We start from the raw sequence: 26,662 nt of genomic DNA, 5'->3' as shown, positions 1-26,662 counted from the left end.
CACGCAGAATATGGAGTGACATAACTGGATAATTTTGTGGCAGAACAGCGCGGAAAAAGGGACGAAGAGCACAAAGGGCACTCTTCGTTTCGTTGTCTGCCCTGTTCTGCCACAACGCTCATGAACCATCTAGCCCACACTCTAAGAAAGAAAGGTGTCTTTTGACTCTTATTTTTTACATGTGAGAGTCACATGTGTCGCACTCTCTTGAGAGAGTCACGGTGACTCTTTTTTGTCACATTCACACTCCTAAAGAGAGTCAATGTGACTCTCTAAGGAGAGTCAACGTGCCTCTCTAAAGAGAGCGCCACACATATCACTCGCACCTGTATAAAAGAAGAGTCACAGTTCCTGGAGTACACCTAAGAACCCTTGTGCTAACCGCATAAAACGCGTAAAGCACCGCATAATAGACGCCAAAAGTCTCACAATTAACCTAAGAAACCCCGATAAAGAAGCGTTGCAGCATTACCTTTTTTGTATTTCACTCCTGTCGTCGATGTACGTTAGCGCGCAAGGTAACCGGACGTTGGAAATTGTTAATAAGATCACTAAAGGACAACCACAAATGTACAGTACTCACGGATTGAAACGAAACATCGTTTTTTTTAGAATAACGAGTGCTCGTGATGACGGGGTCATGTCGCTGCAAATCTGGCAGTAAACGTAATGTTGTCTGTGATGTTTGTGTTCGAGCAAGGATTGCGCCCATATGACATGAACTGTAGAAGCTGGAAATGAAAGTACGAGCATTACTTATCCCTAAGTTTTCGAATTTCAACCCGTGAGTACTGTACATATTCATGGCACTTCTCTGCTACGGGCACCACTTTAAATTCGAACTTCTCGCATTGATTAGCTTAGCTGTCCCAAATAGCATTTCCCACCGGTAGCATCGACAGCAGTCCTCAGCTCGGGACCAATATTTTCGCGAACTTCCATGAAAGATAAAATTTATTGCGGATAAGTTCGCACTCCCTGAAATTCGCTCGGAACAACTACAATTATCGAGCGTGCCGGCAACTGACACGAGTGGGCACTTTGAGAGTGTTCATCAGGCTCATGTTTTATCTTGCTGATCAGGCTCGTGTTTTATCTAGCACGACACGTTCAGCAAGACAGGCGGATCTGAAGAAAGCAGGGGGTAAAGGCCTCTCGTGCGCTATGCCGCCACATTATACGCCCCCTCTCGTTTCATTTCTTTTTTTCTTTCTAAACGCTCTATTCTATCTAAAACTCCGTTACTTCATTGTTCGACTCAGAAAAGAAAGCCTGCGCGCATTTTCTTCTTTTCTGCGTCGATTTTTTTCTTAGCAGACCCTGCTCCTATCTGTAGATGCCAGGGGGTGGCGCGCGCGAATCAGCCCGCGGGTGAGAGCGTGCGTTGCGCACTCGCCACCGCCAGGCTGCCCATCAAAAAGGGCCTGCGCCGGAGGGGACGCTACCCATTCGCGCCCATCCGCTGACGGTTCGTGGTAGGCACCCGCTCCTTCGCTCAGTACTTCGCAGCCATGCCCGCCATTCTGTACAACCTGCCCGGCAGCCCACCCTGCGGCTTCGTACGCTCGCTCGCCAAGCACCTGGGCGTCGAGCTTACGCTCAAGGACCTGGACTTTGCGAAGAAGGAGCACCTCAGCGAGGAATACCTCAAGGTTTGTGGGCGTGGCTTGTTCCCATCGATTGACGAGCGTTGGTCTTTGAATTTGTGTGTGTGTCGATCTCCAAGCGCACGTGGGCCGGCTAACAGTTCCGTTCGCGTGCTCTGAGCTCGAACCGGTATTTCTTTCTGCCAGAATTTGTGTACCACAGCTTCTTGCTGTGCGTTAAAATCCCTTTTTCTCGTATTTAGTGCCCCTGCCTTGCACGTCGTACTTTGCTGATATTTTGCACAGCAGGCACACTTTCGTACCCATTCAACCGTTGCAGTTTTGTTCCTTCGGCTTCAGGCACCCTCCCGAGTGTTGACGTTCTCTTAGCCGTTTCTTCGCTGGAAGTGCGTGTGTTTAATGTGCGCATGTGCCTGCGTTACGCGTTTCTTGCACCCGAATTATCACTCCGTGCTTTCTCTCTAGGTTTTCAGCTACTGTTCCTCGCACGATTGCAGGCCTCCATTACGTAAACGCCTTCATCCGTACTGTGTTTGCCTTCAGCCGTGCTTTGCCACTCCGTGCCCCGCCGGTGTTTTAACGCACTCGTTATGTCACTGTCCTTTATTGCATCGCCACTTTTCTTTCTACTTCCTTAATGCACTTGTCCTTGCTTTCAACATTATCGACTGCCATTGCGGCCCCTTATTTCCTGCTTTGCCGCTCCAGTTCTTTCTTTTTTTTTGTATGCGCGACGCAGCAAGACCATTCTACCGCTCCTCCTTGCACTTGTCTCCTACTATCCCCAGTCGTGGCGCTCACTCACATTCTCGCATTTCAATCCACTCCATTCTGACGGCTTCGCAGTTTCCAAACTTTTGCTCCGATTGCTTTCGCTTGACAACTCTTCTGCGTCAGCTCGAATTGGTCTTCGTTTCCGCTCTGTGTATTTTGCGCATGACGGCATGCTAGTCGTATGCGTATGTCACCTGACGCTGTGTCTAACATTGTTCAGCCTGATCGGGACCTCTCTGCCAGTGCCGCTCGTAATGCGCGTTCGCTTCGTGGTCATCGTCTAGCTACTGCTTTGTCAGATGCACTGCACGATTTCCTGGAAACTTCATCACTTAATCACTGCACTTTGTAATCCTGGTCATGGCTTTTTATCTGAACCATACGGACGTTCCCTGTATCTGCTATTTAAGCATGCGCTTTTCGTTCCTCTCGTATTCCCATTTTTACGCTAGATCATTCGAATGCTTGTAGCGTCACTGTGGCTTTTCATTTCGGCATTACGCGTTCCTTTGTGGCGCTTGCAGATTATTTTGCAATATGCTAGCGTTTCTTTACTTGCACGTACTCTTACCACAATGTGCGGCTGCGCCTCTTCTTACTCAAGCCCGTTCTTCTACATTGCAGATCAACCCATTCCACAAGGTGCCCACTCTCGTCGAAGAAGACGGCTTCATTGTCTACGAAAGGCAAGTATATCGTGCTCTTCTGTTGCAGGGAACGATCGCCCAGCGAAATCAGTCTTCACCCGCTACACTACTAATCACGCTGAATCTCGTCGCCGAACAAACTCATCTATCCCGGGCTCTTTCGCTCATACTTTTTTTTTTTCACTGGCACCCCCTCAACCGCCAGCTTCTTTGCCCATGGCCTCCTTCCGCACTACTGTCCATGCCAGCGGGCATGCCCCTCGGTCTTCCATTGTGCGGGCTCTCTGCGACCTTGCAACTGTAGCAGTCTCCCGTCACTTCAAAGCACTCGCTCGTACAATACGTCAATTGTGCCGACTCGGCCGAAGAATCGGCACCAGATGGGCGCTGCCTTCCGAATTTCCGGCCCGTCTGTGTCGGCGGGTCGCGCCTTCCTGCTCAGCCTGCCTCGTGCTTTTGTTCGCTCAGGCAATGGGGCGTCCCACGAACGTCTGTGGGGTTGCCTCGTTCTGCTTTCTCGTAGTCCCTCGCTACAATGTTCAGTAGGGGTATCTAAAGTGTAGCGCATACGTCCTAACCAATCTACGAAGTTTCATATTCTCGTCTGAAATACTCGTACGCACTGTTGCAACGTTTTGTTCACTCCACGCAATGGCCATGCTATGCTATTGTCTTGACGACCTTTTCATTTTCTCCTGTCGCAGCAATGCCATTGCCTACCACCTCCTGCGCAAGTACGCTCCCGAGTCTGATCTCTACCCTGAGTGCTACAAGGAGCGCGCACGCATCGACCAGTGTCTCGCCGCTGTCGCCAGCACTATCCAGCCGCATCAACTGATGTTCTTCGTAAGTGTATTCTTTAAAAAAATGCTGCGCTGTGCACCAGACTAGCCATTGACTTGCAGCTGCTTCACTGATTACCCGGATAAAGTCCTTCGAGGCCAGCCATAAACCGCTCAAACTTGATCGTCTGACACTCGCGATACCTCAGCGCTTTTGAGAATTCTTGACGCCCCAATGGGGGGTCTTACCTGCTATTAAATGCATAATCCAAGCATACCTTACCATTCACAATTTCTTTTAGATTACTTACCGAGTAAAATTCCTGTCGATTGAGAGCAGACACGCTTAAGTGTCGCACGAAGCAAACGTGTCTCTGGATCCTGTTGCTTAAACAGGCACCAGTTTTTCTTATAACAGGTAGAACGTCCAACTGTCCCTGTTGTTGCTGTCGCGTAAGTACATCCATTGTTCATACCAAGGCAGCTCGCTCTTTTTCTTCATAGCCGAGACAAACATCAGTTTCACATGCTTACGGAACTTCGCTTCCATGACCGTTCACACGCATTATAATTCCATTTGCAGCGTCCCCGCTTCTGGGAGAACAAGAAGCCAACTGAGGAAGAGGTCACCTCCTTCGAGGAAAACGTCCTCAAAGGTCTCCAATATCTCGTCACTGACAAGTTTGCCACCGGCGACAAGCTAACACTCGCTGACCTTTGCCTGGTCGCCAACCTGGCCATCTCTCTCGAGGTATGTTCACGTTACCTAAGTCCCGCTTTTCAGTGGTCAGCATATTTCTAGTGCTTCGCGTTTTTCTTCTGTTCTACCTACGATTCCTTACATGAGTTACTTGACCATTTCGTCACGAAGGCATGGCCACCTCATCTGTCTTTAGTCGCGACATCTTCTTTTTTTAACCTTGCCATAACTATTTTTTTTTCATTCAGCATTCCTCACTCTCATCCCAGAGCCAATGTCTTGTTCTTCTCTCCTGATTTGCTGTGCCTCGTTCTTCTCAGAATGGTTCCGCGGACGCCTCCAAGTTCCCCAAGCTGGCTGCCTACTATGAGCGTGTGAAGCCCGAGCTTGCTTACTTCGAAGAAATCTACAGGCCGTCTATCACCTACCTTCAGCAGCGCTGGAGCGAGCTTAAGTGAATTTAACAAAAAAGAAATAGAAGAAAATTATTTGCGTGACTACTTACTTTGCCTACTGCCCAATAAAGTCTAATATTTTTCTTTCACATCTTCTATTTGCGCAAGTCTTCATCTGCGATTCCGGCACGCCCTTCAAATTTCTACCCGCAACTGCTCCTATGCTGAGCTTGCTCAGGTGGCGTTGTCGAGTACAAGCCTGTTTTTTTTGCAATGCTATTTTTCATTTCTCAAAACATAGCTCTCAGTTGCGTACGCACACACTTGATCGCAACTCCTCCCCTTCCGAGCAGGATAGTCATATCAGCCACCAACACATCCATCGTGTGAAGTGCGTGCGGTGTTTCAACACGCCCATTGTAGGTGCATCGTGCGAACTCTTAAAGCTTGATTAGGCTAGGCTGCTCTAGTCCCCATAAAACGCAAGTTTTTCAGCACTACAAGCAGACAAGACACCTCTTGTAGGGTGTCTTAAATATATTGGCGTTCATGGGGTGAGGTTTTGCCTTAGCGATTCTGTCGCGTATGAGTCCTCTTGTTGTGCGAAGAGCTGCATCGGCCACTAAACCGGAACCCATGAAGAGAAGTAGGCCCTACTTGGCGGCAGTACTCGGATAACGTCTTTCCGCGTAGACTCATTTCTCGTTGAGCCTTTCACGCCCGTCTCCTACCTAACAGGTTATGGTACATTAACTGTATGATGTGTCATTGTAGCACGTGCAAATTTTTTAGGTGTGGCCCATGGTCTTCCGGTCCCAACGTGGGCGCGGCCCGCAACTACGAGTTTGCAGTTCCATTGGACCTTAATAAAGTTTTACTGACCAGCCGACTGACTGACTGACTTGAACGCGTTATGACTTCCATGTAAATGTCATAAAGAACGCAGGTGGAAGTTGCTTGCCCCTGCTTTATGTGGGAACAGAAGACTGAGCGCTGTTGGCCAAGCGTGATGCTTGTAGAGCAACTGACATTTGAGCGAGTTGGATTATGTCAAACATATTGAGTGGATTCAGCGCTATACAACCAGGGCAGAGGTAAAGCAGAGACAAGAACACCAGCTTGTCACATTGTGGATGTTACGTTTATAAAAACGTACCTACAAACTCGCATCGTGGCAGAAAGAATGAACAGCCTCTTATTCATCGTCGCATGCCCTGCAAGCGAATAAGCGCGCATATTTTAAGGTCAACCTGCGATTCTCGCTGCAGTTGACCGCAGCTCTTCGTACGACAGCGTTTCAACCTTTCAAACAGTACCTATGGTCTTATGTGCATGTCGCACTTTAGGTATCGAATATATTACTCATCTTTTCGTAGTTCAATATGATCAATAAATATAATATACAGTCTAACGACTTTAGAATCAAATTATGTTTAACAGGTGATCCTCTGCACCTATGTTATGTACAGTGGGCGATGTTTACAGTGAGGCGACCTGTATAACGAAGTGTTTTGAGCGTCAGGAGCAGCTGGTTAAAGACTTCGGACTCGAATGGAAGTGGCTATGAGTTTAGATTGACAAAAAATAAAAGCCACTCGCCGATTTTAGGTCACTTGCAGCGAAAAAAAAAAAAGACTACAAACTTTATGTGCGCTGGCAAAAAGCTTGAAACAGGAAACCCGGCGACCGCCTGACGGAAAATAGCAAAATAATTCGGTGTGCACAGGTATATCGCTCACTCGGCCATCCGAGCATCAAACAGTGTGTGAACTTCAGTGTCACACAAGCATCCGTGGACGTCGTTCACTGCAACGATTCATGCGACTGTTCTGCCTGGTCATTTTTCATGTTGACGGGCACTAGCGTCAGTTGCTGCATGTGCTCGTCGCTTACATGCCCGGAAAGTAGTCTCCAGTGGGTCGAAATTAGTAGGAAAAGATAAAATATGCATGAGAAAGCCATACAGACGTGACACCACATTTCATTGATTGTACTCTCAAAGCCGTGTGGAGTAAACACGAGGAGATACGAATTGAGAACCGCAAAAAAAAAGAACAAGAAAAGAACAAGAAAGAAAGCAAAAATAACAACGTTGAAAGTCGTTTCTAAACTATAGAGTATTAAAGTACTACTGTATATAAGTACGGAAGGATGCAAAGTGCATACAAGTCATATGCCTAGGTAAGAAGAAATTTTACCCGGTTATAACAATGCTAGCTGCAATGTGGAGAAGTGTTTTGAGCGTTGTTGCTTGTCAATCATAACAGAGTCTTTTGATATTTCCTTGCTACACAATATACTTCGTACCTGGTGTGTTACAGAGACAAAACAATGCCGCTGTGGGCGCCATTGCAGATAATGGCTGCTGTCGTTGTGAAGTGCTTACTTTGACAGAAGACGAACTTTTTTGTGAGAAATACTCTTTGCTACGCTTTCGCCGTCAACTATCAGTAGTGGTCCCCACACTATTCCTCGCTTATGGGGAATGATCATCATCTCGAAAGCCTGGCTACGTCTGCCGCAGTGCAAATGCCTCTCCCATGTTACGCCAATTAACCCGGTCCTGTGCTTACTGCGACAACGTTATCCCCGCAAACTTCTTAACCTAATCTGCCCACCTAACGTTCTGCCTACCCCTTACGGGGAATATGCTCACACAAGAGCAAGACTCCGTCGTTGTCAGCGGTGGAGACCTATTTGTACGTGACATTTCTTCGCTCCTCTTGATTGCGTCCGAATCTTGCGGGGGCGGAATTGGTGTTCAGTGAAGCGCTGTACACAGAATTGTCCAAACTGTTTGTGCCAGCCATTAAATTCGTGCTTTCCGCGTACTTGGAAACTGCTGTTGACGTCCGCTAGTGAGCACTCGTACTATTGTGAGACAGCGCGAGTGAATACGTGAATGGGATGGGCATTGCGTTTTTTTTCTGTTAAGGTATGCCTTCAACAGGCAGTAAGTGCCACTTATTGCAGGATTTAAATAGAGTATTTCTTGCACAGACACAAAAATGTTCGATGATGATGAGGTTAGAGAAGCTATACGGGATATTACCGCGGTAGTTAACGGTGGTTTCATGGCCCGCGCTCGCTACAACTTGCACCGTCACGCTCGCCGACTGGCTGGCGCGGGCCAAGAAACCACCGCCAACTTATCGGCCTACCGCTGGAAGGGAGCCGGCGAGTCGCGGCCGCAGCTGATTTCATTCGCTCAAACCACGGCTGACAGCAGCACGTTCGCTACCGCGCGAATGCGCTATTAACGTGGTTCTTTTTGTATTTCGCGGGCTTTTTTTGCAGCTTGGGGAAAATGGTATACGTCAGACTTTCTTTATCGCAAATAATGCAATGGGGATTTCTGAAGATGCTCTCGAACTTTGCAAGTCGCATTTCTTGCCTGATGTCAATATTAAGCAATTTAGTTAAATAATCCTAACTGACAAATAAATAATTTACAAAACAAAAAAAAGATATCTGTAATGCGCGAGCAATTTGCAACTGATTTCACTCGCCTGCCTCCAATCTTGTAGTTTTTAACAGCGGCACCACATATATAGTTTACAGGAGGCATTATGTTGTTGCGCCCGGCTAATTCTTTTAAACCCTTGAGTACATTGGACGAGAGCAGATTCTCCACGGGTTCGTGGAGAACATTGCTGTAGACAAGAAGAGAGTGTCCGAAGGTCATTTCGTCCACATGAATGGCACGGTTTCCTAAACGATGCGAACGAAGGAAGCGTGCACACTTGGTTGTTCTTCTACTGCGCAGATGGTCGGTCTTTTTCAACGACTTAAAATTCGAGTTTATTGCTTCATTGCTGCACAACTAACAGATGGAAGCTCTTTGTCAACGTTTAAAATTCGAGTTTATTGCTTCATTTGCATATTGCTGCGCAACTACACAGATGGAAGCTCTTTTTCAAAGGCTGCGTCTATCCTCTCTTTGTGTTCCGCTTTTCATAGATCGCACTACTTTGTCACTGTTAAAAAGCCGGTTTTTCTCAAATTGCGCTTGCTTTGCATTGAACAAATATCAGGAATCAACATAACAGAAGCAAAGCGTCAACGCCCAAGGGTTGTCTGCCTCCTTCGGCGAGTGATATAAAGTAGAGAGTTACAGAACGCCGCGCAACTTGCCTTCTGCAGCCGTCCTGTTTCTCGTAGTGTTGGGAGATCAGTGGGAATGAAAGGAGGAGCAGGAAATGCCCCATTCACGGTATGGCTCCGGATACTCAACTTTTACTCCTTCTTACCGTGCCCCACAGTGCTCAATTCTTGCTGCTCCCTTCAAAGACTTTTGAAAAGACCTCTTTTTCCCAACTCCACAATGACCGGGCCCCTTACCTTTTCTCCCCGCAATCTATCCAGACTTGTGCCGGGGGTCATGGCCTGTCTGCCGTGGGTCCCAAGCCACTGTGTCGCGACATGAATTGAACAAACGCGCTGATATTGGGGCAGGCGTCTCACCAGCTGCTTCGGCCGACCGACGTTGGTCTAAGCACAGAAGACGGGCATGTCAGCGTGCGCCGCGCGATTCGTCAGACAAGACCACCACACCGAACGTGTCGAGGCAACAATGAGCAAGGTTGTAGTGATTTAATTTCGAGTGAATACGGAAGCCAGTCACGGAGAACACCTCAGTCTCCCAGCTATACGTACAGCCAGGCACGTAGGCAAGGGGGGGGGGGGGCCCGCCCCCCTCCCCCGAAATTCGTCCGGCCTTCTATATTCCCGGGCAACGTTTGTTTTATTTTAGCAATGGAAAGACTTTTTTCGAACAATTAGGCCTTGGCCCCCCCCCCCTCCCGAAAACAAATCCTGGCTACGTGCCTGCGTACAGCTGCACCAACTAACTCGGATGCTGTGCCGATGCCCTAAAGCTTGCTTCTGTAGAGACGTGCTTTTAAGGAGCCGTGGGAGGAACCCCTGTGCTGCTACCGGGAGCACTGGAAGGACTACGTTGGACGGTCAGCGTCTAGTGGCTGCTCTCCGTGAATGAAAGTACCGGTGTACCGCACTGGTTCACGAACACTTCGCCGAAAATACCTCTCCTAGTTCTCTGATCTTCGATGCTCTCAAATGAATTATTTTGTTCTGTTTCATTATGATCAAAAAAAATTGTCTCTTTCCCTTCGTGGAAGGCTGCGATGTCCAAGCCGTACCTGGTCGACCAGCGCCAACTCGTCGCGCGGGCCCGGCAGGCGGTCCAGGCCAGAGGGTTCCTGGAATAAGGGACTCTCCCACATTCACTTACTGACCACCGAATAAACGTTTTCCTCTCTCTCACTCTTTCCCTTCACGCATATCGTCCCTTGCTATAGTGTAGCATTATACATGTGCATGTTTTCTTGTTCTTAAAACCATTATCGGTCAGTGATCCACTTGTTGCTCCTTTTTGGGCTAATGTACAGGGGTGGTCAATAGTTCCCAGGCCACTCTGCCATTGGAATACATGGAATAGTGGCCTGCGAACTTTGGACCACCCCTGTACATTCGGTTAAAATCTATAGTCATAGAATATTGTCCCTCTCAAGCAGCTGATCATGGCCGAGACCCGCTTTATAATATGCATAGCACAGATGTTTTCCCGCAACAATTTGCCACGTGGCGTTCTGAAAGCGCACTTCATGCACTCAATGCGCCGGCTTGCAAACAGAACGTTCCTAGTTTAATTGCACTCGTGTATTTCCAATTTACGTCTACCATGAGTCATGAAGAGATACGGCGAACTACAGTTACAATTATTCACGATGGCAGGGCGCATAAAAAAAAAAGAACAGACGAAACATATATTTTACCGGATGCTTCGATCAAAACGCCCAGACAGTCGTATCATTCAAAAGGGCAGTGTCACATCCGGTGCAAGCATTAGCTGTCCCGTATTCTCCCCCATTTCGTTGTATCCGAATAAAAAGCAACAACCAAGAAGGCGCGTGCGGAATCGTTTCTGCGTAGTATTGATGATGTCGACACTATTCGCTTGTTACAAAAAAAAAACGATGAATTTTCAAGAAAATTTGGGTGGACCTGCTAAACGCGGCACGTATGAACATGAATCGCACCATATCGCGGAGCTGTAGGATTTGTTTCGACCATCGTGGGTTTCTCAGGGTGCACCAACATATAAATAGGACTTTTTCTAATTGAACGCCATCAAAATGTGGTCGCCGTGGCCAGGAATCTAACCCGCACAGCGTTTCATTAGAGTATGAATAAGTTGCAAAATATAACAGCACGAAGGACGGGACTGAAGACACAAAAACCACAGGACGAGTGCTGCGAGTGTCTTTAGTCCCGTCCTTCGTACTGTTATATTTTGCAATGTCGCACCATCTTGCCCAGACAAAGTCTCTGCTAATGAATAGGTTATTTTGACGCTAACCAAACTATTTGCAACAGCTTCATTCTACGGCTGGACCATTACAGCCTTGAAATTCATGATGATGGAAAAGGCAGATTTACTATGCATGCACATATATGCGCTAGATTGCAATTTGTGTTTGAATAAGCTTTGTAGAAACGTTTTTTTCCTGCCTTACGCTGAACCGCCTGCCGGTGAGATGCAGATGGCAGTGCCATAATTTTGTGTGCGTGTATTGAAGCCCACAGTGGCAAAAATGATAAGAAAAAAAATGTAGTTTTCCATACAGGGGTACCTCAATTCCACGTCACCATGCCCGATTAGAGAAAATTATTTCTACAGCAAGCGTGAAAGCCCAGCGTTCTACCTCTAAGAGTAGCGTTTCTCAGGACCCAAATAAAGTTCTCTATCTATCTATCTATCTATCTATCTATCTATCTATCTATCTATCTATCTATCTATCTATCTATCTATCTATCTATCTATCTATCTATCTATCTATCTATCTATCTATCTATCTATCTATCTATCTATCTATCTATCTATCTATCTATCTATCTATCTATCTATCTATCTATCTATCTATCTATCTATCTATCTATCTATCTATCTATCTATCTATCTATCTATCTGTTGTTGGCTGTTTCCAAAGATTGTGGATGAAGTTGAAGGAATTTGAAGTGAGAATTATACTGGCCAGATTATACGTATAAGATCCATGCTGTGGCATTTTCAGAGAAGCTGTTTAAGCTCGCCGTAATTTGTGTGTCGGAAACAGAAATGATGATTATCATGAATGAACAGGCGTTCTCTACATCCTCTTCTTCATCTTCATCCTCTTCTTACCTCCCTGAACACGTGCGCGCATTTCTCCGGCGTGGGCTTAATAACCCTGATCGGTGAGAGAACTAGTAGGGAGAGATAAAAAGAAAGAGAGAGAGAGACGGAGAGAGAGAAAGAAAGATGATGAGAAAGATTCTTGGCGAAAACAGGATGTTCCTGTCGGAATTCGAACCCGCGTACTTTCGATCCGAAGGTGAGCGTCGTACCCACTCGGCTATCGAGGTACGCTAGAAGAGCATAGTGTAGCCTTGTATAGTGTAGTGAAGCAAGGCTTGGGAAAGGGAAGTGAGAACGAGGAGGAGAGATGTTATGGTGAGTAGGAGGGTATTGAGGAGTGGAGAGAGTAAAGCATAGCATAGGAATAATGAGCAAGAGTGAAGTAGACAGAAAGAAATACAGAAAGAGAAAGAAAGATAGGAGCGGAGATAATCAAAGAAAGAGAAGAGAAAGAAATATACTGAGAAAATGATAGGAAGAAAGAGGAAGCGCAGTGAGAAATAGAGAGATCTTAAGCTAGAGAGATAAAGGGATGAAAGAGGAAGAAAGATCAAAAGAGAAAGAAATAAAGATAAATAAATAAATAGAAATAAACAGAGAAAAAAGACATAGAATAAACAGAGTGGAGTGAGAAGAAGAAAGAAAGAGAAAATTTGCAAAACTTGGAAAAACAGCAAAATCCAGGACTGCATAGGTGCCCATCGGCTTGGCTGTCTCTTTAGCATTGCGCCTCTATGCAAGCTACGCTATTTTTTTTTTGTCATTATAGATTTCTTTACTTCTCACTTCTACCTTTATTGCACCTACGCTTTGTGTCTGTGTTATTCTCGCCCTCTTTCTTTCGTTATTTCCCTTGCAGCAATATAAAGTAGCCATTCGACACAGTCCATTCCGGCTGTCCTCCCTTTCTCTCGCATCTCATTTGTGTGCAAGTAGATATAGGTGCTATACTTCGTGAATCTAAGAATGTCTTTAGGAGGAGGGGGGCGGGCGCAGGGGCAAAGGACAAATGAGTACCACAGCAGTTTTGTTTCGAATAAGTGTATTATTTTGTTGCATTTCGTTCTAATTGGTCATGAAAGAAATATGTATTGCATAAACGCACGACGGAAAGAACCGCTTGAGTGCGTCGTTGGTGTTTAAGGGCACTTCAAGGAGCCCCTCGTCATCTATCAATTCCGTTCGATGCAGCACAGTTTATAACAGTAAATTGAACAAGTATGGTTGTAAGTGAACGCACTCAGGAAAAAAAAAACATTAAAAATGCCTTCTTCACGGTTGCGCCTGAAGGACATGTGAAAGCGAGAGTATAATGCAGCATGGAGTGAAACAGCGCAAAAGTGGCGTTTTGCGTGTAATTTACGCTTAGAACAGAAATATGGGCAGCTTGCACTAGCGGTGCACAGTTGGACTAACAGGGAGATTGCGCTACACCTAGATTATTAGCAAGGCCTTAATTAGCAAGTTCCTGATTACCAAATTCCGAAACAGCACTGTCTTAATTAACGTGGTTTTAATGACCATGCTTCTAATTAGCATGCTCATAATTGGCAAGGTCCTCTCTTTCTTCTGTTCCTCTCTGCTTATTTCTCTCTTTTCTTTCCGGTTTATCTGATCTGTGCTTCTCTTCTTTCTTTTTTCTTCGGAAGGCACACGCATTAAAGAAACGCCTACATTGCGCATCCATCGTGTCAACCTCAGCGAGCGTGCTCGCCACAGGCCTTATTATCCGCCAAATTACAACCGATACAGAAATATGTACTATAACTGTCCTCATTTCTTGAATCTACGTCGCCAAGAGCACACTCTCTTTATTAACAGTCAATCCTAGTATGAAGAAGAGCGCGCGCGCAGGCCGCATTATTGCGTTGCATCCGCTAGGCGCAGCTTATTCTTCTGTCACGCAAAACGGCGGAACGAATACCTTCAGCTCCGCCATTGAAACTTCTCCCACCGCGGTGCTGCTGGCCGAACGAAACGCCGGTGTTTTGAAGTAGAATAAATCGAACAACGCTAAGGTGCCCCGGGAAACTGCGAAAAATTAAGTATTCATTCTCGCGTGACGGACGGCGCTGGCAGGAACGCCGTCAAATTTCAAGCGGACAAGTATGGCTAACGAGTTGACGTTCACTGAGTACGGTGTTGTTCGATACAGTCATTGCAAACTTTACCTATTCACAATTTCTACAAACGAACGTTGTCATTTGTTGAATCGCTTATTCAGTACCGTGGTCATTCCGGGCCGATTGTCCACAGCGGTCACGCTCTCTTTGCGACGAAAATTCGTTGAAGTAAGCACTAATTTGAAACACACCTCGCATTTCGACCAGTTGCCAATAGGTTCACTGCTAGGGGACGCGGGTAAACGGGCACTGGTGAGACGTGTACCGCCAATCACAGCAACGACGAGCTCGTGGCGGTGGCGACGCTGCTGAGGCACAGGTCACTCTTCTGCAAAACACTGGGAACTGCTGTCTGGTATACCAGACGGGCCCGTTAGAACTAACTAGAGAGGAAAACCACTGTAATGTAAGTTTTCCCTTAGGGAATGTACGCCTAAAGAAAATCACAGTAGCACACGTACGCATCTTGATCTACACGTCTCTCAGCATTTCTGTCAGAATAAATATCTCTCTTATCTACAGGTAAGCAGAGCCTGATGGTTTTGAGACGAACTCTCCACACAAAACACATTTTTCCCAGTTTCATTGTAAGCAGTAGATAGGATCCAATGGTGGCAACAGAATTCCTTACAAGCTGCAATCTCGTCGGAGTTCTCAACTCTCCTTCGAAAAAGAAAGATATAACACTTATCAAGCCGAAAAAACACAAACACAACGTACATGTGTTGATTACAATCTAAAACATAAATTGGGTGTATTGATATATTGAAATACATTTCTTGTTTCTATTCAAGTAAGCCCGGTCAGGTTCAGGTTCGCTTTAGTCTTCGTGAGAACATTGCTTTGTCATGGCCAGATAATAAGCTGATTTTGTCACCTATGATAGGAAGGAAAGCATTTACGGCGCATGCTGTTTTTGATGATCTCGATATCATAATTTTTTTACCTTCACTGTGAGCAATGTTACTGTCATCTATGAGTTTGTCTTTTGGATATGCACATCGATTCAAGATATGAAGCGAGCGTTTCGGGCTTCTTCGAAAATACCTGTTTTCTTCACACCAGCAAGTAGTAAACATCATCCCAACAACTGCCACTTCTTGGGACACCAAAAACCTGTGCTTTCCACAGCATAAACGTTAACAGGTAGGAGACTGTTTGTTGCCCACCACTGTGCGCTGTAGTCTTCAATGTCCCGGTTTCAGCAGGCTATAAAAGCGCTGCTGTGATTCCTACCGGAGGGCTACATGACTAAGTGACTGTATAACACGGCATTAGAGAAAACTTTCGTTACATGGGTCTGCAGGCCCGAACTTTCCCAAATCTGCACTTCTTGCACAAATTATATCTAACTTCTATACCGACACCTGTCCAGGATATGGCGTCATCCCCACAACCTTTCACGTCACCGTAGAGGGCACCGCTGCCTACTTCCCTCCCCTCCCACCAATCCTTCGGTCCACCCGTACCACAGAGCAGTGGGAAGGCACCCTTCGTGACGGCGCCCCCGAGGTTGTCGGGCGCTCGTCCGGCGGGCCTGGGCTATCGCAGAGCTTGTCATAGGTGCCCTGGAATAGAGACACTCCTAGTTTTCTTCGCACTTTAATAAAGCAATGTTTTCATTATCATCATCATCGCTACATGGGTGAGTTCAGTAGCGATAACCAACTGACCTTCTTTTCTTCACTTAAACAATTTTTTCATCATACTTTCCCGTTGATCAAGTGTAGGCAATCGAGATCCGTCCTAATTCAACGCGAGTGCATGTTATGTGTTAACCGAATTGCAAAATAAAATGCATATATAAAGGCTTAACATTTTCAGAAGGAGGCAGAAAAACTGACTGTGGGAAGGTCTCGTATGAGGATCAAACAAAGCAACTTTAGGAAGCACATGGACGGATTTACAATACAGGTTTTGCTTCACTATATATATATATATATATATATATATATATATATATATATAAGTGTAAGAAATTATTCCAAATATACATCGAAGAACACATACAGAGGCAGCGCTAAGTCTATATTCGAAATTAATTAATGAGGCGAGAGTGGGTATGTTTTAAAAGGCAATCCATAAGATTAATAAAAGAACATCATTAAAATTTTCGCGAAACCTGAATGATAGCCTAATTATTGCGAGAAAGAAGCCATGCTTTCAAAGACCACCTGAAACGCTTCAAACGTAATATTTTTAGGTGAGTGTTAATATACTGTTTCAAATAGAAATTCCACTGAAAAACACAGTATGCTGACTATAATTCTAAGCTTGTATGTTTTATTTATTCTATGTACTTGGTGTAATATCGATCAAATCATATAAAAACAATACCAATCGCAATTTACTCCAAATGTGATGCATATGCGAATACATGAAGCCGAAAGGGTACCATAGCGACTTGGACTAAAATAGAACTTACGTACGCTATGTGCTCGCGCACTCGGCCTGCATTGCCAGGTTCTTTCTTTTTTTTTTTCATTGCATATTTTGTTCAACGTACGATCTATGGGCACCAGCTGTGGCTCAGCAGGAAGCCGAGGTGCACAGATTATGCACTGTCACAGGAAATCGCGAGCCCTTTAAAAAGGCACTCACTAAAGCGGTCGCCGTCGCGTCGGCTTTGTTCGTTCCAGGTTTGTGGCTCCGTAACTGCCGTCCATCACTCCATTCGCCATGCCCGTCACCCTGTACAGCATAATCGGCAGTCCGCCCTGCGCCTTCGTCCGTTCTGTGGCCAAGAAGGTCGGCGCAGAGCTCGAGCTCAAGAACCTTGATTTTTTCAAGAAGGAGCATCTGACACCAGAATACCTTAAGGTTAGGAATCATGGTATCATCCCGTGTTATCTGAGAGTGAATTGCGTCGGTTATAACCGCATATATACGTGTGCGTCCGAATTTAGAAAACTTTTATTTCGTAAATCGGTTTCAAATTTGTTAGCCGGTTTGGGTAATGACATATTCCGACTCGTGATCGGCTGACATATTATCTTACGAAAATTTTTAGCGTAATACGTTTTTGTGAATACGGGCCCTGTTCTTTGTTGGGCTTAAATAAAGCGCAGTGCATAACTTTTTAATAATTGGCGTTTTACCTTGAAGTACCATTTCAGGGTGTAGCACTAGCTATCCCAGCGTTTGCCTGCTATTGTAGTGCCCGACGCTAGGCATCTTCGGGCAAGCCTTCTAATTTTTGTGACGAATTTCTGAAATCTGTTATCCTGTATAGCAATGTAACGCTCTTCAATTTCCACATAAAACGACTGCCGCGTTGGCGGTGCATCCGCAAAATAGTTTGCAGAGCCATTGTTGAACCTCGTGCGCCTCTGTGGTACACTGGTTACGGTTTTCGGCTGCTCTCCCGAAAGTCGCGGGTTAGATCCTGGCCATGGCGGTCGCATGTCGACGGAGGGGAAGTAATAGAGGCCCGCGTATACTGTGAGATGTCAGTTAACGTTGAAGTACACCAGATGGTCGATATTTCCGGAGCCCTCCAGTACGGTGTGCCGGAATGGAAAGCCTACACAAGAGAGACAAGAGTAAAAGAAAAGAATGGAAGACTTGTTAGTCAAGACGAGCTCATCGGAGATCCATTGTGTCAAAACAGTTGTAAGTCAAGATGAAGAGAAACCGTAGTATGTAATCTAGAGAATTATGCCCTTGGAGGCGGCTTCGCTGGGTGGTGGGATCAAACTGTTACTGTTTCTTTTGTATTTTTTCTTTTAATAGAAATTTTAGTACATTTTGTTCTTTTATCTAATTTATCGATTTTGGCCTGCGATACTTAGGTGGTGCAGGCAGGGCACAGTTTTTTTTAATTTATATTTCATTTATTTTTGCCCAACTCCACTTTAAAGTAAAGTACGGTGTGCCATCTAATCATATCAAATCAAAACCTCAGTTGTCATTGTTAAAATCATGCATTCTTTCCTTTGAAATCTCTAACAGCTTGCTATAGCAATACTCATGATTTCTTTATTTTCTTGCCTTTGAGACCAAACTGTGAACGTATAACGATGTGTGCAAATGCATGCTGTGTGTATCCATGCTTACATCGAGGGAGAGGAAATTGAGCCAGCCAACTTTCAGAATCAATTTCAGAGGAGGAAACATGAATCCTCATCGAGCTCGATTGCAGCATGTTAGCAAATGACCGGTCATATCACATTTAAACGGCGCCTTTTATGCAGTGCATTAAGATTCAGGGTAATTTTACCCAATATGAAATTCATTTTGTAAAATACTTCTAAATAGACTCTCACTTCTTTCTTAATAAAAAAAAAACGTTGCATCAAATATTCCCTGGCGAAAATGACAGATGGGAATAAACATACCTGCTGGGCACTCTTTTTTACAAAAACTTTTTTTTTTGAAATTGTAACTTTATAATAAGCATTACGACTGAAGTCACCGTTTCAACTGACGGCCCTGCACACGAAAACGTTAGTATACAGTGCACATTACCATATGACTACATTTTCTTTTTCTATAGATAAACCCGTTCCACAAGGTACCGACGCTTGATGATTCGGGATTTATCGTTTACGAAAGGTCGGTACACGTACGAATCTTTTTCCAATAAGTCTGGAAACTAGCACAAATTGTATGTACCTTAGGGTCTGAAACTGCGTTGCATCCGTTGCATATGAAATAAATTAGGGTGCTGAATGTGGGCCTCCCACAGGTCTAGAACTAAACAAGAAACGTTAACGTACTAAAGTAAAAGCTCGTTAATTCGGACTCGAAGGGGTCTGTCAAACTGTTGGAATTAAGCGGAGTTCGAACAACCGGGCGGCCGCTAGAATGAACGGACATGGCGCCAAACTACGACGGCAGAATCCACATAAGACAGCTCTGGACTCGTTATCGAGAATTAGGCGCTACTACACGTTTACGGCAGATGATTTCGTTTATTAGGTTCATGGAGCTCTAACATCGAACAGAATTAATTGATCAGCTTTTGATACGCCAGACCAAAGCACCGACTTGCATTCATGTGAGCAGTGATCTTTAATGTCGAAATATGAGGCGCTATTTATGCTCCGAAGAACGCTTATTTACATGACAAGGTTAAAACAAACACAATTGAAAGTAATGAGTAATTTACATTTGCTAGCGTTTCTTCAGTCGCGACTACATTAGCATCGTTTGCAGCTTGCCCAAGAGCTCCAGTGCAGCGTCCGAATTTTCATCTGCTGAGAAATGCTAGTGTTTCGTTGTTTTCTATCTCTGGTAAATATAGTTTGGTTTGGTTTGCTTTTGCAACAAATTGTGATCACTCTGGGTGGACTTCTGGAAGGAGCGATGAAAACCACGGGCTCCTTCGAATTAACCGTTGCGGATACCGACGCATTCGAATTACCGGGAGTGTTCCCCCATACGAATACCAGGCAAGGGCCGGGACCAGGGCGTCAGTTCGAATTAAATATAAGTTCGAATTAAACGAGTTCTAATTAACGACCTTTTATTGTATAAGCGAAAATCAGCGTAGATGGCCCAGCCTACTTGCACAGGTTACCAAGCAGATTCAGTAATTCTGCACCACAGGTGTTAACGTTTTTCTCAGATACTATCGTTGTGCTTTCAGATAGTCGCGCCGATGCAACTTCCATTCGTGTGAACGTAGCTAATCGAAATAAATACTAATAAACAAATAAAAACTGATACCATTAAAAAATGAAGTTCATGCTCCTAGCTTTTTACTACGGAATGTTACCGAGCATTCTAAACTGATACTCTCTCTGTCTTGATATATATATATATATATATATATATATATATATATATATATATATATATATATATATATATATATATATATATATATATATATATATATATATATCTATATATATATATATATATATATATATATATATATATATATATATATATACATATATTGAGACGTTCTGTCTGCTTTACTATGGCGGCATCAAATTGAACACGTTGGAAAGACACTCGGCAAACGAAACAAGCCGCGTGACATACCTGCACCTTACACTTCACGTGAATATACACCGTTGTCCCAGCTCTTGGATTGCTTTTACCATTGTGTGCCTTTTTAAAACACCTTATGCGAGCCGCATTCTGATATCTTGAATAGCGTCCTGGTATCTGCACATGTTTGAAGGGAAAAGGAGATAAGAGTTCTCGGGTGCATATTAGAGCGAATTCGTATAAAACGAACATATATGTCAGAAACTCACGTTGGAGAGAGACCCTGCCCATGGCCTTCTCACCGGAAAACCTTCAAAGTCCATCTGAATCAGTGTAGTAGTCAGCTTTAAGCAAGTCTCATGCAAAGTAGATAGCCTTAAGCAAGTCTCATGTTAAAAAACGAACACGTGATTCATGTCTGGGAAGTAAATAAAGTTCACGGCAACTGTCATGTAGGTGCCTCCCATAATGCAACGTAATTTTCCTATATTTAGCATACGTGGTTTTGCAGGCACCAAATCAGAGGTTTCACTAGCGTATATGCATGATTTTCCATCAAACGTTGTCTGCGCGTGCACCCATATTTAGGATGCCACTGCTGCCATTGAAAGCTTAAATATATAGGTATTTCGTATAGTGATTTCAGCGAATAGATGCGTCACTTATCTACTTTCCTGTCTGATCTCCAGCAACGCCATAGCTTACTACTTGCTGCGTAAGTACGCCCCCAAGTCAGAACTGTATCCAGAGTGCGTGAAGCACCGCACTCGCATCGACCAGGTCCTTGCCACGGTTGCCTGCACAATCCAACCTCACAAGATGACCTTTTTCGTGAGTACCCGATTCGCTGCAAAATTCTTGCATTTCGGTCACGATGGGCCTCCCTTTTTATTAGATTTTCTGGATTCTAAGATTTTCACGCTTTCATTCTCGAGCTGATAATATGAGGCCTTCATTGTTTTCAATTTTCGGACACCTTGCTATCGCAGTCCATGTTTTAGATGTGAAGCATCTTATAGCGGAGTTCAATCCGGTGGTGGTGGTGTGCGGCGTGACCACCCTTACTGCGCATGCGCAAACCCTCTCCACTTCCCCTCTCCCATCCCCTCTCCACAATACCTCTCCCCACCGCCTCTCATTCCCCTCTCCGCACCCCTCTCCCCCTCTCCACTTCACCTCTCCCCTTCCCTTTCCCCCTTCACTTTCCCTTACCCCTCTCCACTTCCCCTGTCCCCTTTCCCTCTCACCACTCCACCTCTGAAACGCGGGCTCTACATGCCGAAACACTGCTTCGCATCGCCTCTTGGTCCCCTTTAGCGGGAGATGGTGTGATTTTTTTGTTTTTTTTGTTCTTTGCTTTATTTTCTTACATCTGAGAGCAAACTGTGAGGTGTTCCGCGATGACGTATGACGATGCGAACATATGCATGGTTCGTGTATTTACGCTTACTTATAATGACAGAAAGTTGTGCTAGCCAGCATGGATTCATTATAAAAGAAGGTAGATATATAAGCTCCCGCACGCACAGAACTGAATACATGACGACAACGCAAACGCCAACTGTCAACTGAAAAGTGCGCACTGCGGCGGAAAAGAAAGTGAACACACGACTTTTCTGTGCATGCGCAGGCATGGTACCGCCAACTCTCCATCCTTCTCTTGTATTCGTGTTTTCATGCCTACCTTCAGTGATAATGGACGCCTACTTTGGCGACACCTTAAGTTAAGGAGATCATACATTTATAAACCCCGCAAAATATCCATGTTACACATTTGCCGATGTAAATATATGTGACTATAACTTTGCAGTGCATAGAACGAGTGCAACACACTAGATGAATAAGATCGATGTGCTCCTTTAGTACAGTCTTCGTAAGCTTCAGGAATTCAGCTCATTATGTGAGTTTCGTGAAGCAGCAAGTGCTAACCCGCTATCGCCTCGCCCAGACGTTGTCTTATTTTATTAGATATTTTGAATATTAGGGTAGGAAGTACTCGCAAAAATAACTCTTGTCCTCCTTATTCACCCTGTAATGTCCCAGACAGTTCTGTCTGAATAGATATAACAAATTGTTCACTTTTTTCTAGCCATGGAGAATAGGTTTTTTTGGAAGCAAAAATAAAAAAAAACAGGGAAGCATTTTATGAGCAATAACATATTTAGTAGAGGAAATATTTATTGGTAAACACATTCTCGGAATATGTACCCTGAAACTTTACTTGGGCATATCAAAAACGCAACAATATAGGCTCGCCGCAACGTTTTACACGCCTTATTCTGTATTTTGAAGCGCCAATTTCAGCGTAGCAAATAAAATACAATATAATAATAATATAATTATATTGCAGGTTTAATCAGTCGTAACATCACAGACATAATGTAATACCGGGCCTCTTTTACCATTTATATATTTTCCGTATTTTTTTTCCCATTGACCAAGTAATGCTGGCGATTTCCAATAAAATATATCCGATACACTGGTAAGCTCATTAGGATGACTTAAATGAGGGCGGCAATGACCGTTAGTATATGATCCGGAGCCGTTACTCTATTCAATTGCACGCGCCAAAACACCGATCTTCAAATTGCTGCTGTGATTCCTGCTGCTGGATAGCAGTCGGCTATCCAAGGATACGTGGCGACCAATGGACAGGACCCTTTCGTCTCTCATTAACGGTTACGTTCTCATTCGTTTCGATTTGCTGCTTTCCTGTTTGCGCAAAAGCTACGCTGGCCTAGGGGTTATGGCGCTCGACTGCCGAACCGAATGTCGCAGGATCGAATCCCGGCCGCGGCTGCCGCATTTTCAATGGAGGCGGAAATGCTTGAGGCCCGTGTAGTTACATTTAGGTGCACGTTAAAGAACCCCAGCTGGTTGAAACTTCCGCAGCCCTCCACTACGGCGTCCCTCATAATCATATCGTTTTTTTGGAACGTAGTACCCCGACAGACAGACAGAGAGACAGACAGACAACGAACTTTATTGGATCCTGAGGAGATACTGACAGGACCCCCTAATGGGAGGCCCAACAGTTATTAATTTCAACCCAACAATTATTATTATTTCCTCTTCGCGCGAATAACTGAACATTGTGCATTTAAATAGCATGCATTAAATTTACTTATGTGTACATATTTCTGTTTGTTGTATACTTTTGTGTTTCCTTTGTGTATTTATCTCTGATTTCAACTGTATAAACTCTACAACTGCTTTCCTGCTGAACATTAGGTTTGTAGACTTCACAAGCTGCCCTTGGGCAGCTTTTATCTACAAACCCCTCATCGGTCTTGCAAGGTGGGAAAATAAAATTGAGATTGTAATTTATGTGCAGCGACCCCTTATGAGTGAAAAGAGAAAGCCAACCAGCGAGGAAGTGACGTTTTTCGAAGAAAATGTGCTCAAAAGTTTCGAGCACCTCATAGGTGACAAAAAGTTTGCGGTTGGCGACCAGTTGACACTTGCTGATCTTTGTCTGTTCTCAAGCATGGTTGGAATATTCGAGGTAAGCTACGTATGGCGCTTCCATGTGCGCGCATTAACATTGCGTGCAGGTGTGACGCAGTTGCTCAGTTAGTATGGCATTGCGCTGCTGAGTTCAGACAGCTTCGATCCTGGCAAAGTCAATTGTACTTTGGCGGGTCAAAGTGAAAGAAAAGATTAAGAAAAATCGCCCACTTCGATTTATGTGCGCATCAAAGACCGATACGTTATCGATGTGATTCCGTGATCCTCCGCAAGGATGAACCTCATGATAATCCCGTTGATTGGCATGGAAAACCCCGTCATTGTTACAATGTCTCCGCATTAGCGGAACGAATACTTCCCGTCAGCTAAAGAATGCCGCATAGAAATGCTAACACCTTCGAATACAATAAAGCCACATGTCTAATCCCCACTAAGTTTTAAGTAAGTATACTACCAAATTTTACCCAAGGAAAAACGAAGTGATACATAGAATATTCGTTAAGAATTCTTCGAATAAAAGGAAGCTTTCAGAGGATTGTTTAGAACATGCATCATGCCCCGCCACGGTGGTCTAGTGGTTATGGCGCTCGACTGCTGACCCGAAGGTCGCGGGATCGAATCCCGGCCGCGGCGGCTGCATTTTCGATGGAGGCGAAAATGTTTGAGGCCCGTGTGCTTAGATTTAGGTGCACGTTAAAGAGCCCCAGGTGGTCGAAATTTCCGGAGCCCTCCACTACGGCGTCTCTCATAATCATATCGTGGTTTTGGGACGTTAAACCCCAGATATTATTAGAACACGCATCTAATGCAGCTCACATGGAAAGGTCCGGTCAATACATGATATTCTCCTACATAAAAAATTGTTTACCTTAATCTATCTCAACATGACTACGACGCTACAGAAACGAGCAGAAAGTAGAACACCATGTGTGCTTTCGATGCGCGGTTGAAGTGAAGACTGTGACAGCATTGTGCGTCACTTCGAAGGTTATATGATAAACTGCTTAGCCTCTCTTCTTAGCCACTGCAATGTCACGATTAGTAATTTTTGCGCCGAAACTTGCTTCTGCACGTGTAAGCTCGGCATCTACTGGTTTTACAGTAGCAGAATTATTCGCAAAGATTGCTTTTCGCATCGCCCTCATCCCTTCTATAGGCGTAACTTGAAGTGCGGCCGCTTTTTTAATATGAAAGAATTTTAAACGCCCAGAATTTTGCACAGCTAACTATAGAATTGAATGTGAACAAAGCTAACAATACAAGCGGATGTTTATTTCATACCTCGAATACTTCAAAAACCCACATTGATCTTCCAAGCACCTGTTTCTGTAAAAAGCTGCGGCGGACGAGGTCACGTTGCAAATGTCGGGAACTGAGGTCCGCTCATTTCTAATCAGCACAACGTAAGTGCTGCAGAAATATGAAGCGCAAAATATTATCTAAAAAGAACGACGAACACAGCACTCGGCATAGTACCCTTCATTTTCCTGTCATATACTTAAACATGCGCTATTTGCAAACGCATACGGCCTTTATTTCAGCGCGTGTCATACAGATAGAGTCAGTGGGCACGGCTGCTTTAGCGTAGCAGCATGCGCGTGTTATAGCGTATGGAATGCATTTCCACACACTGAACTTTAGACGGTACAAATTATGTACCATGGCAGTTCTAGAGGTTAGCGGGCGAAGTGAAGAACACTCGCTTTTTAGGGGCGAAGCTCCTTAGGGTGTGGGTCGTTCCCTCCTCTGTGTAGTAGTAGTAGTAGTATGTAGCCACCTCGCCCGATCGGCAACGGGCGAGCGCCGATCGCTGAAGTCGCCCCCCCCTCAACCCCCTCTCGCCTCGCGACGCCGACGCTCCGCGCTCGCTGCGTTGCAGATGCGTGCCCTAATGTGGAATAAATACATAGAAACATAACTCAATAGAATGATCAAACGAAGAATAAAAAAGCCGTACATGTTATGAATACCCTAAGGGTTAAGGCTCTGCTACAGTTTTCAGCGAACCAAACGAGAAACTGCAATTGCATTCTGTAAACTGTCTTTGCATTTCAGATGCGTTTCGTTGACAAGGCCAAGTTTCCGAAGTTGCGCGATTACTACGAGCGCGTTTTGCCCGACATTTCTGGCTACGACGAGATCTACAAGCCAGTTCTCGCCGCCATGCAAGAGCGCTGGCTCAACTTGAAGTGAGCCACGATGTCTAGAAAACCGTGCGAATGAATCTTCGGCAAAGTTGACTGTAATAAAATGTGAAACACGTTGTGCTTAGAAAAAAAAGCAAAGAAAAAATAATACTGATAATCTTTCTACACATACAGTTCAGTTGTGTGGGCACTTTGTGTGAACGCATTTGATGCTTTCCAACATACCATAAGGCTCGAGCAAGAGAGAGAGAGAGAGAGAAAGAGATAACAACTTTATTAAAAAGAAAGCGAACCTCTGTCTGGGTCCGCTGAAACAAGCAAGGTCTACTTGAACTGGTACAGCGCATCGCGGAAGAAAGAAGTAACGGCCGAGGCATCCAGAGGAAAGAACAGAGCGGTATGTCCTTTCGTCTAGCTGGCTCGGCCGTTTCTTCTTTTTTTCCCGCAATGCGCTGTACCAGTTCAAGTACTACAAACCAAGTCGCCCGATCTTCAACTCTTGAAGCAACATCTAGTCATCAGACAGGCCTAGAAGTTTCAAGTGTTTGAGTAGTGCCTTCTTGATGTCTGGGGAAGAGTCCATGAGCCACTCCACCAGCGTCGCAAGTCTTAGTTTAGTAGGTATGTGTCCGAGGCTCACTCAACAATACGCAGGCTTTTGCACACTAGCATAGCCAGAAATTTTTCTCGGAGTGGGGTGTTCAACCATCCCTTTTGTATGTTCGCGCGTGTGTTTGTAGGTGTGTGTGTGTGTGTGCATACACGCATGCAAAACTGACACAAATGCACGGAAAGTTTATATTCCCCCTCTCCCCCTGGACACGCCAGTGCTTGTGCATTTGCCGCGCTTCTGTGATAACAGGAAAAGTAGTATTTTT

General features: G+C 44.8%; 2 protein-coding genes across 2 annotated transcripts; both read left to right on the top strand.

Moving 5' to 3' along the window:
* Positions 1-1,397: 1,397 nt before the first annotated feature.
* Positions 1,398-5,052, top strand: LOC125756100 (glutathione S-transferase 4-like). Its single transcript, XM_037659326.2, has 5 exons — positions 1,398-1,652; positions 3,006-3,067; positions 3,733-3,874; positions 4,394-4,561; positions 4,831-5,052. Exons 1-5 carry the CDS (start codon positions 1,512-1,514, stop codon positions 4,966-4,968), a joined length of 651 nt encoding a protein of 216 aa, XP_037515254.2. The 5' UTR covers positions 1,398-1,511; the 3' UTR covers positions 4,969-5,052.
* An 11,787-nt stretch (positions 5,053-16,839) lies between these two features.
* On the top strand, positions 16,840-25,941 carry LOC119391661 (glutathione S-transferase 4). The gene is made up of 5 exons (XM_049414922.1): positions 16,840-17,046; positions 18,722-18,780; positions 20,859-21,000; positions 23,504-23,674; positions 25,693-25,941. Exons 1-5 carry the CDS (start codon positions 16,906-16,908, stop codon positions 25,828-25,830), a joined length of 651 nt encoding a protein of 216 aa, XP_049270879.1. The 5' UTR covers positions 16,840-16,905; the 3' UTR covers positions 25,831-25,941.
* Positions 25,942-26,662: the final 721 nt, after the last annotated feature.

This window comes from Rhipicephalus sanguineus, chromosome 4 (genome assembly GCF_013339695.2).
Source record: "Rhipicephalus sanguineus isolate Rsan-2018 chromosome 4, BIME_Rsan_1.4, whole genome shotgun sequence".
Classification (NCBI taxonomy): domain Eukaryota; kingdom Metazoa; phylum Arthropoda; class Arachnida; order Ixodida; family Ixodidae; genus Rhipicephalus; species Rhipicephalus sanguineus.
This window is presented reverse-complemented; position numbering and strand designations above follow the sequence as displayed.

Excerpts from the sequence above, each read along its gene's own strand:
- LOC125756100 (XM_037659326.2), top strand. The coding sequence starts at position 1,512 with ATGCCCGCCATTCTGTACAACCTGCCCGGCAGCCCACCCTGCGGCTTC. Across the intron at positions 1,653-3,005 it reads TCAGCGAGGAATACCTCAAG|ATCAACCCATTCCACAAGGT; the intron begins GTTTGTGGGCGT and ends TCTACATTGCAG. Across the intron at positions 3,068-3,732 it reads GGCTTCATTGTCTACGAAAG|CAATGCCATTGCCTACCACC; the intron begins GCAAGTATATCG and ends CTCCTGTCGCAG.
- LOC119391661 (XM_049414922.1), top strand. The coding sequence starts at position 16,906 with ATGCCCGTCACCCTGTACAGCATAATCGGCAGTCCGCCCTGCGCCTTC. Across the intron at positions 17,047-18,721 it reads TGACACCAGAATACCTTAAG|ATAAACCCGTTCCACAAGGT; the intron begins GTTAGGAATCAT and ends CTTTTTCTATAG. Across the intron at positions 23,675-25,692 it reads GCATGGTTGGAATATTCGAG|ATGCGTTTCGTTGACAAGGC; the intron begins GTAAGCTACGTA and ends TTTGCATTTCAG.